Here is an 11686-nt window from a genome sequence, read left to right as displayed (position 1 = left end):
ACGTATGTTTATTGAGGCACTATTCACAATAGCAAAGACTTGGAATCAACCCAAATGTCCATCAGTGACAGACTGGATTAAGAAAATGTGACACATATACACCATGGAATAGTATGCAGACATAAAAAAGGATGAGTTTGTGTCCTTTGTAGTGACACGGATGCAGCTGGAAACCATCATTCTCAGCAAACTATCGCAAGAACAGAAAACCAAATACCACATGTTCTCACTCATAGGTGGGAATTGAACAATGAGATCATTTGGACACAGGAAGCGGAACATCACACACCGGGTCCTATTGTGGGGAGGGAGTACGGGGGAGGGATAGCATTAGGAGATATACCTAATGTAAATGATGAGTTAATGGGTGCAGCACACCAACATGGCACATGTATATATATGTAACAAACCTGCACATTGTGCACATGTACCCTAGAACTTAAAGTATAAAAAAAAAGAAGTGATGGTAACTGGCATATTGCCTTATTCCTTATATCATAGAGAAAGCTTTCAACATTTTACCATTGAACATGATATTACCTAAAGCTTTCTTGTAACTATTCTTATTAGATTAAGAATATCCTCTACTTCCGAGTTTCTTACAAACATTTTTGGGGGCCAGGGATGGATGTTGCATTTATCAAATGCTTTTTCTGTACCTATGAATTATACTCATTTTCTCCTTTATCATCTTAATATAGTGGCTAACATGATTGATAGCCAAATATCAGTCCAACTTTACATTCCTAAAATAAATACCACTTGGTCATGTCATTTATTTGTCATTGAGTTCAATTCACTAGGATATTTTCTATCATCAGTGTTTACTCAGGAGATTGCTTGTAATTTTCCTTTTTTGTAATATATTTGCTGGGTATGAATATCAAACATATGCTGGCCTCATAAAACAAGATGGGAAATGCTCCCTCTTTTTCTATTCTGGAAGAGTTTCTGTACGATTGATTTCATTTCCTCTTCAAACATTTGGTACAATTCACTGAAAAAAGCCATCTGGGCCTCTAATTGTTTCTGTTTGGTTTGGGTTTTTAGGTTTTTAGTTTGGTGGTAAGATTTTAAATTATAGAATCATTTCATTTAATATATAAGACTACTCAGATATTCTATTTCTTCTTAAGCAAGTTTTGACAAGTTGTGTTTTTAAAAGAATTTTTTCATTTATCATAAAGTTACTAATAAAATCCTCTCATATTTTTAATGTTAATAAGATGTATAGTGATGCCTCCCTTCATCCCTGATATTGGTTATTTTTGCTGTCTCTACTCTTCTTGATGATTCTAACCAGGATTTGTTATTTTTGTTAATCTCTTCAAAGAAACAGCATTTAGCTTTGGTGCTCCTCTCTAGTATATGTTTATTCTCTATTTATTTAACGTTAGCTTTTATGTTTACTATTTCTTTCTCTCTACCTTCTTTTTCTACTGGTTTAATGTGATCTACCACAGTTTTTAAACTTACAATGTCTTCTCTCAACCAAACTGAATGATTTGCTCTTCCAAAGACACTCCTTATACTTACTAGACTCGTGGCTCTTATAGTTTCCGCTGTTTATAAACCATATTCCCCTTTACCAAAATCATACCAGTTTTTCAAGGCTCTCTCCAAATGCTACCTCCTCCAGAAAGCATTCTATGTTCTTCTCTTATTTGATATCCTTTGACTCCTCATAGCTCATTTGCCCTTCTTAAGTCACTTTATAACCTGGTTTATGTACTTCATTCCATTAGCTCCTTAAAGACTTCGAGCTCAGTTTTTCTGAAAGCCTCACCATGGTGCTGCACACAAAATAGTTGCTCAGTAAACCCTGGTGCTTATGATTCAACTTCAGCAGTTAGATTCACAAAAACTAACCTGGGTAATAGCAGAAATTATTGACTGTCAACATTTAGTCAAACATTTAGAATCAAATACATCATAAGCAGAGTTTGGGAGGAAAGGGAAAGAATTCTCATCTTCTAAAAAAAAATCTTACTTGCTTCTAAAAAAATATCTTACTTGCTTCTAAGTGACAACCATGTATCATCCAGAGCTAACATTTGACTTGACCATCACTTAAAACTCACATTTTGCCCATTATTTAAGGCAAATAGTTAAATGGGATAAAGGGGTTTGTTGTTGTTTTATATTGGGGGTTCCAGTTGGAAAATGAGAAGGTAAACAAATTTCCCAAGGAAAAAAAAAATAAGCTAAAGGATAATTCTAATATTGTAAATGCACACTGCACATCAAAACACACAGTACTTTACAAGTTTGAACAAGTTATCACACCAGGCTATTAAAAAAAGACTTCAGAGCATGACTTAAAATGCAGGGGGAGAAACAGGGCATATGTTGGCTGTAACATACATATTTGGAGCCCTATTTGGAGCCATGATAACACATACATGTAAAAAGAATGAGTTTTACCTTTTAACACAAAGTACAGCTCTGCACCTTTCCAAAAATATCACATAAGCCACTCCATCTCTCATGAGCTGCCTCTACCCATTCTAGGATGCAAACCTCAAGGCACAATTTCCAAAGTAAATATTGAAAGAAAAAACATTTGAACCTATGGCCTATCTTTAGTAAAGGCAGAAAGAAGGAGTAAAGAGCACAAGAGCTTTGAGGGGAAACTTATGTTCAAATCTCAGCTGCCAATCTGACTAGCCGCAGGACCATGGGCAGGTTGCTTATCCTCTCTAACCCATAGCTTTCTCATCTGTGAAATGGAGATAACTGTGCCTATTCACAGGTTTATTGCACATCAAGTGCTGTAGCCCTCATGTGTGGTAGTGATGTTGTTGTCATTGGGTATTACTGCTGGTGCAGGTCGCACTGTTGTTGTTAGTGCTGTTATTGTTTTTAATAGCCACAAAAGGAGCAGGGGCATACTCTTAAGGCCTAAAAGCCATCATCATAATTGCTTTACTAGAAAAACTGAGATTGGCACAAATTTCATATGAACACAGCATCCTGGGAGAAGAAGGTGAATGAAATAAACCTAGGTAGGCCCTACAGTCAAACAAGTGTCAGCTACTTCATAGTGTCCCTGACCAGATTCCAGGACTCAGACAAGTTCACAATGGGTATTGGGTTGTGTTCAGTTGTCTAGGTTTGCCTTTGAACTCTCTCCCCTTCCTAGTTACATGAAACTCAGGAAAGTTGCCAAATAGTAGTTCTTGACTTCACAGTGTTCCAGTATATCCCTTTCATATTTTGTGGAACTAAGCAGGCTAAATTTGACCAAATATCAAGATACCTTTTAAGTGAAACTTAACCCAGCTGCAGGTCAGCTCCATGCAGAACAACAGTTATCTGCCTGGGCACAAAGACAAAGTAAAGTCTTATTTTTATAACAAAAAAATTAACCTCTGCATTAAAGTTGTACCTGAATGCAAAATCATATTCTTTCACCAATAGTACCACTTACACTTCAGCAACTCAGAGGAACTCAGTCTTATTTTGCTTACTACTTACTTCCAATAAAAAAAAAGCCTGGTGGGGACAAATGTCACTCAAGAGGAACAACTCAAGGCACACAAGTGCTCTCGCTGACCATGGGACTGGAAAGTTAAATACCCACAATCCTCACTTCAATTATCACAGAAATACTACTTTTAACTTCACATTATGTCTCTGGCTTCTTAATCCACTTTAGTTAACAAGTTCACCAAATCAAGCACATATTCTGAAACTTTTACTAAAACCCTTATGTCACTCATATATGTCTTCTTTGATAAATTCTGCTGAAAATCTGATAGTTTCTGCTATACTAGCAAAATGTTTGTTTTTCCCAAAGAATATCATTTAATGTTTTAAGCAAATGAGATCTAGAAAATTCTATTCATTTTCTTTTTAGCCTCAGTTGCTAAGTTTGGAGTGAAGATTTATGTGTCATCTCAGTAATTATTATTACTCTAAGGGTTGGGTTTTTACATTTTTTAAAAAGCACAACATTCTCCCTGCCCTTCTATTTGTGACTGTTGGAGCTGCTATAGCCATTTGCTCACAGGCAGGGAGAGGTTGCCTGAAAATAGAGCTCACATGAAGGAAGACAAGATAAGGGATGGAATAAGAGAAAATGGGATCTGCTAACATCTTTTGAGCCTCTGGATCAAGATGTGCCCGAAGTAATACCCCTGTTTTTTTCCAGTAAATTTTTTTCCAATAAATTTCCTTTTGAGTTTAGCCACTTAGAAATAGATTTTCCTTCACTTAAAAGTTCTCACAATGAAAAAGGGGTTTGAGATTATTTGACAAGAACTGCCATTACTGTCATTCATTTTCTTAAAAAAAAAAAATTGGCTTTATGAATGACACAAGAAAGTAAAACTTTTGGATGTCATGTTTATGTCATGTCAAATTTATAATAAAAATAAGTTACACATTCTTTCAAAGGAATTAGCATTAAAGAAAGAAAAAAGAGAAAACAAGCCTTTTAACTGCCATTCTTATTGACAGTTATCCACAAGAGCAGAAAAGAGGAGCTTAGTAAAGAATCTTTAGACACAAAAGCAAAAGAAGGAGGAGCACTGCAATACCTACAAGAAACTAATTTTCCAAGAAACACACACAATGTTCTAAGTGCAAACTTGGAACATACCTTCCAGACCAAATCAGGATCAAAATTAAAAGTTGAAGCTTCCTGCAAGAAGATAAATTACAAATAACTTTATTCACTTGGCTTCCTTTCATTTTTCATTCAGGTAACTTTAGCTCCCAGGCTCAACTGGCTGGTAGTAGATGTGATGTCTGCAAAAGAACTGCCCCCAATTTGACGCAGGCAGATGATATTTCCCAAGGTTCACCCCAGAAAAACACATTTTCACAACTCCAAAGTCCAGGGCGGGTACACAAAAATCTAGAACTACCAGACTGTGGTTCTAAATAGTGCTTAAATTTAGGCAAGATTTCACAGACTTTCACAACAAAAGTCTTTTGTGAGTTTATGCAAAGCGTGTATATGGGGACAATGGGGATTGAAGCACACCCTTAGTTCCTCTAAAAAGCAAGAAACAAATAAGGATAATCTGTGAGCCCAATTTAGTCTATGAAATCTCTTCTTTTTTTTTTTTTTCCTTTGAGACAGTGTCTCACAACGTCTCCCAGGCTGGAGTTCTGTGGCAAGATCTTGGCTAACTGCAACCTCCATGTCCCAGATTCAAGTGATTCTCCTGCCTCTGCCTCCTGAGTAGCTGGGATTACAGGTGCCCGCCACCACGCCTGGTTAAATTTTTTTTTTTTTTTTTTTTTGAGACGGAGTCTTGCTCTGTCGCCCAGGCTGGAGTGTAAAGCTCCGCCTCCCGGGTTCACGCCATTCTCCTGCCTCAGCCTCCCGAGTAGCTGGGACTACAGGCGCCTGCCACCACGCCCGGCTGATTTTTTGTATTTTTTAGTAGAGACGGGGTTTCACCGTGTTAGCCAGGATGGTCTCGATCTCCTGACCTCGTGATCCGCCCGCCTACGCCTCCAAAGGGCTGGGATTACAGGCGTGAGCCACTGCATCTGGGCCTAATTTTTGTATTTTTATTAGAGACGGGGTTTCACCATGTTGGTCAGGCTGGTCTCAAACTCCCGACCTTGTGATCTGCCCGCCTCGGCCTCCCAAAGTGCTGGGATTACAGGTGTGAGCCACTGCGCCCCGCCAAGAAATCTCTTCTTAATTTTAAATTCTATCAAGGCACTAGATGACACCAATGTTTACCCAGGGTTAAAATACAACAGGGTCTCAAGTTCCACTCACTAGGCTGAAGGGTCAGTTCGATTTGGTAGTCAACTCTAAAGCCTGTACAATATTCCCACCAATTTCATAGAGGTGTAATGTACAAAATTAGACGAGATCACAGCCTCCAGCCTGAGCTATACACACGGCTGAGATGACCCTCTACCAGCTGCCTCCTTAACTCAATTTAGGTATGTTGAGGATAGATGCTAATGGGACCCAGACTTCTCTGTTGACAAGACAGAAGGCAGTGCTTTTGTAAGTTAACAGGCAACCAAAAAGACAACAGAAAAACCTGAGGATCAGTTTCCTGAAAATTATATTGATCTTCATTTGTCCTAAAAATACAAATGCCTTATGCCTACAAATCAGCAACATTGCCATCCATAGAAGGAGAACTCTAGGTTCAATTTACTGATAATATGTGGATATGAATTTGCCCTAGAATTCAAGTTTCTCTGCCTTCTCATGTAGATAACCTGAGTTTTTTATTTATAATTTTTTGTTTTATAATAAAACATAATGCTAGAAACAACAAACTAGGATCAAACATATTTTTCTACTTTAAAAAGTCACAAAAAAGGTACCAATTGTCTTTGTATGGAGACATTTACCAGGAAACTACCCACCACATTAGAAGAGGTGTTTCTCCTGTTTTTTCCAAAGGCCTTGGGAACTCACTCTTTTTTTTTTTAAATGATAATTTGGAAATAGATTATATATACATCCTCTTCTCCATTACTATTTGTGCTGACTTGGAAGGTGGGTGTGGAGGTGGGTGGAAGGGGGACTGAGTCACCCTTTGCAAAAAAAAAAAAAAAAAAATCAAGTGTTTTGTCCTTTTGTCATTTTCCCTTTTTTTTTTTTCTTTTCTTTTTTTTAAGCCTTAACCAAGTATCAGGGTTGATTCTAATATGAAGTGAGGATAAACTCTGAATTATGAACCACTGGCCTACCATTCCCCGGTGTAGAATGTTCAGTTTCTTTTCAAAATGTTTAAATTATATAAGTTTAAAACAACTGATGAGCCAGGGTTAATAATTATTTTTAATCCTATTGGCATTTGGTGGCTTCAAATATATTTTTCAAACCCAGATGCTACAAATACATTATGAGTGCCTTGACTCATGTAACCTCATTTGGGGGACACATAGTTTTAAAGCAAATGACCTATACTATTTTCACAAAAATCCACTTGGATGAAGAAGTTGTCATTGAATAAGAAAAACAATCCCTACTCAGAATTGCACATGCCAGTAATTCAAGAGCTCATATTAGTTTCTTTTCCCTCAAAACTTGGGAATTTGGGGACAGATAATTCAAAATCATATGTTGCAAGAAGTATTGAGAAGACTCCTCATCCTATCAGCAAGCTTTAGAATTCTCTTGCAGGCCCATGGTGACCAGCAAACTCCCTGAGTGTTAAACTTGAGCATGGAATTTTCAGATTGCAAACATCTTGGTTATAAACTTAGTGTTTCTTAATGGAACACATTAAATCAAGAATTATTTATTATTGAGATAAATACTTTACTATTTGCACCCTTCTGGCAAAAACTGTAAATAAAAAGTTTTCAAATTTCTAGATACTAGCAAAGAAATTGAGTTTCATTTAGACCAGTTTCTTAATCACAGATCATGACTTGGCCTTGCTCATTTACTTCATGATTCCTTAAATGTCCTGAATCCTCTCAGAAGGATTTTTCTATTCCTTTAAACAGTGTATCTCTATGCCTGCACAGCTAAATAGGATACTTTGCAAGTATTTAGTAAAGTGTTATTACTTCCAGACTTGGTTAGCAGAAAATACTGGGGTCACAAGAAAGTTTTTTTCTTAAAAAGTATTTCAATTTTGAAAATTTTGCTGATAGCATAATTTTAATTATTTAACAATACCACTGCATGTAAAATAACTTCCCTTTGCCAACTCTTAATTTCTCAAAGGTGCTTTTTATTGTGATGTGAATAGGAGGAAAAGAATTATTATAGTTTAAAAATTTTACTTTTAAAACACACACAAAACCTTCCCAGGACTAGACATGCTTTGCAAAGGAACCCAGCTCCTTTCAGCCAATGGATTCTTGAGCCCTTTATTCTTTTGCCCAGAAAAGGAATCCTAATTAAAGGGCCAATAAATTAAATGTGCCCAGGAAGGTAAAAAATTTCAGAAGTAAAGCACCCAGCAGGGTGCCTAGAGAAAAACACAAGGTTCATTTCATGTTTATATTAGGCACCACCAAGTTAGAACAAACTCCCAAGGCATAACTGTTTCTGACAAAAGTACACAGTTCCTACCTTCATTTCGATGACAGTCTGGAGAGCCTTCGTCTTGGCTGGCTCCGGCTGAAGCTGGCTTCTTCGGTGCAATTCCTGGGGAGGAACACGATAGAAATAAGCCTGACGGTTCATCCTTCCGTTATACCATAACCTTTATAGAGGTACTACACAGCCTGCTGGGTCCAGTTTCCCTGTGCACAGACATAAACAAGCCACAGGTGCCTCTTCCCCCACACTCTTTAGCATCCCTCCTGCCTGGAGCCTGCGTTCCAGCGAAAAGCTCCTGGCACATGCGCTATTTCTGAAACTTCCATCAATAATTAATGTCAACTGTGACAAAGCCAGCAAGTAATCATAGTCCAAATACTGTTCAACACTGGGGCTGATGCCCAGCCATCAAATCATAATTTACTAAATTACATTACTCTGTGCTCCCAATACAAACACAGCAAGGAAACAGAGGAAAGAAAATGACTAACGTGGTTGCAAATCCGCTGCACGCATGGCATTTTGCTACCGAGGTAGGTTTGAAATGAGCAATTTAAAACCATTTGAGTACAACTGTGTCACTTTTGAGAGTGATTTGATGAAACCCTGTGAATCTCTTGCTTCCGAATTTACAGTTTCAGTCCTTGTTTAAAATCACATCTGTGGGTGATATATTTATGTATCATGATGCCAAGAAATTAAAATTGGCATTAGTATCAACAGTGTTAGAGGGGAGAAAAAAATTGTTAAAGCCAGATGTGGACCCAAAAACCCCTGTAACGATGATGAACATTTATTTAGGTAAAAAGCAAACACCACGATTACAATTTTTATCTTGAAGGGTCACTTTTTATAAGCTTCTCCTCAAAAGAACACTTCTGTTGAGACTTTGAAAAGTTGCCTTAGCAGAAGAGAGAGATAAGGACAATGTGTGCTCAGATCACACTTGGATTTTCTTAACTATCAACAGTTTTAGCAGAGTGAGAAATTGGCAGGAGTAAACAAAAGTGCTCACACATACGCATGCTGCTGATTCAGGTCACCTATGGAATAATTCTATCAATACTTACTTCTGCTTCCACAAAAATCAGTTTAGAGTCAACATGGGGTAGTTCTAGACTTTCAGAACCACTGAATCACAAACATTTACTTTTTTAAAAAAAAAGGAGTTAAAAAAGAGAATCAATATCATTTCTAGCTTTCTGCAAGTAAAGGCATTTAAAATTAACTCTACCTCCACCACTATCATCTACTATCACTGTCACTTCAAAAAGATATGACATGGGGTCGGGCATGGTGGCTCACACCTGTAATCCCAACACTTTGGGAGGCCGAGGTGGGCGGATCACGAGGTCAGAAGATTGAGACCATCCTGGCAAACACGGTGAAATCCCATCTCTACTAAAAATACAAAAATTAGCTGAGCATGGTGGCGCATGCCTGTAATCCCAGCTACTTGGGAGGCTGAGGCAGGAGGATCACTTGAGCCAGGGAGACAGAGGTTGCAGTGAGCTGAGACCACACCACTGCACCCCAGCCTATGACAGAATGAGATTCTGTCCAAAAAAAAGATAGGACACATTAATGTAAAAGCTATCAGAACACTCAAGACCCACAATAAAAGACAGTCCTATCCAGGATAAGATAAGCAGGCAATCTTTTGCCCACATCCTATTATGCTATTCTTATTATATTTGCCAGTGGCCCAAGAAATCTTACAGGTGGACCATAGGGCACATGTCCAAGGACCAGTGTAGGGGAGTTAATGCTACAGCTCTGGACCAGGAATCTGAAAATAATATTTTCTTCTCAAACTAATCACTGGCACAAATCAGCCACCCTGTACAAAGCTCTTTCTCAACCTCCAATTTGAAAACTATGCTTCCTAACTATTCAAAATGCTCTTGCATCAGTCAGGATATTTTTTCCCCTAACATATCCCTGGGAAGGGATGAAGTCAACTATTACCAAACATTTATGAATAGAGAAATAGAAAGAGATCCTGTGTCCCTCTAGAGGCACTGGACTGCAATCATCTGGCAACACTACCATTTTTGGACTCTGAAAATGGCGGAGATTTTCTGAAGGAAGGACCTTAAGGCAGCTGTCCTTTTTGAGCAGCTGTGATGTTCCTAGCACTGCTTGTCTCATTCAAGCCTCAGCACTACCAAATGAAGATGTTGTATATGGTGAGCACAGTGGGCTGCTGGAAATTTTAAAAACCTGCACCTACCATGGCCAATACCAAGCTACCCAAGTGGAATCCCTGAATGCAGACTTGGGAAGGGAGACACAATAGCACCCCCCATTGTATGGCATTTTCTACCACACAGACACAATAAATGTAACAACCTCAAGATCTTAGATAATAGTAAAGTGTAATAAGAAATTAGGAAGTTATGAGTTTTTAATGTAATCTATTTAATTGTGTGTTTGTATATTTAATTTGTAACTTTAGTTATTAGAACAAGTTTCCAATCAATTTGGAATCAATATATGGCTTTTTTCCAGCTTTCATGGGTCACTACAACCCAGTGCCAACATAGCACTGGGTGGATCCTATGAGATTTCAACCTATACAAAGAAAAAATCTACTTGGTCCTCAACATTACTTCCAAGATTGCTGGAGTTCACTGGACCAATAAAAACTCATAGACAAGAAAACAAAAAGTAAGTCACTTGTCAGAGTTTCTCTGTAGCAACTGTTAGAAGAAATATATTTCACAGATCACCCATTCTGATGCCAGGTGGCACTGAAATCATCTTTTTAAAAGCCAGGAATGCAATTCATAATAATTTCATGCCATAACAATTCCAAGTTCCAGAATGAAAATTATAACTTGAAGAGAGAGGTTAGGCTTGTATAAAACAAGGAAAAATAATGAAGAAACGACTAAGCAACACAGTGAAAATAAAAATCCCAGGGTAGAGGCAGGTGCTGCTGTAATTTCTGCCAAACACAAAAACATTGTCAAGGGTAAACATGCAATAAAAAAGCTAAACTTGTAGCAATAGTTATGCAAAAATGGAAACAGAGTTCTCTTTGCTATAATTATACAAATTATATTATAATACAAACCAGCTAAAAATCCAGATTGGGCCCTTACCCTCTGTGTCACTCCTTTAAAAATAAAATAAAATCTCCAATTATCCAAGAATTGTAATTTTCTTAATTACAATATTTTTCAACCCTGACTTCATAGATTATGAGGATCACCTTGATTCCTAAGGTGTCAGGTAAATGAAAATTGTAATCTATATCCAGACAACATGGACTGTCTGAAAATCCCATCTCAAACACTTCGCCTATCTCTGAGATTTGGGATTATTATAATACTCACTCTGTGGCAGAGGACCAGTTGCCCAAGGAAGGTTTGTGCTCCTCTTCCATACTATAGAGTTGTTGCTAGAAGGCCCCACAACCACTACCTAGATGGGGCCATGGGACTTATTTCTGGCCAGTGGAATGTGGTTAGAAATGTGCAACTCAATCAACTTCCATAAAAACTTCCTAACTGGTCCTCAACTCTCCCTCTTTTTCTTTTGTTTGAACACCTGTTTTTATTTTTTATTTTTTATTTATTATACTGTAAGTTCTAGGGTACATGTGCACAATGTGCAGGTTTGTTACATATGTATATATGTGCCAGGTTGGTGTGCTGCACCCATTAACTCGTCATTTACATTAGGTATATCTTC

General features: G+C 37.8%; 1 protein-coding gene across 1 annotated transcript in view; it reads right to left on the bottom strand.

The window, feature by feature from the left end:
• The window catches only part of ERC2 (ELKS/RAB6-interacting/CAST family member 2), a 988837-nt gene that overhangs the window by 674055 nt on the left and 303096 nt on the right, over positions 1-11686 (bottom strand). Inside the window, exon 4 of the mRNA XM_011998421.1 lies at positions 8018-8092. Coding sequence (XP_011853811.1) covers positions 8018-8092 — 75 coding nt within the window. The remainder of the gene's footprint in view (positions 1-8017; positions 8093-11686) is intronic.

The sequence above is a fragment of the Mandrillus leucophaeus genome, unplaced genomic scaffold (genome assembly GCF_000951045.1).
Source record: "Mandrillus leucophaeus isolate KB7577 unplaced genomic scaffold, Mleu.le_1.0 Scaffold57, whole genome shotgun sequence".
NCBI lineage: Eukaryota > Metazoa > Chordata > Mammalia > Primates > Cercopithecidae > Mandrillus > Mandrillus leucophaeus.
Note: the sequence above shows the minus strand (reverse complement) of the source record. Positions and strands in the feature narration are given on the sequence as shown.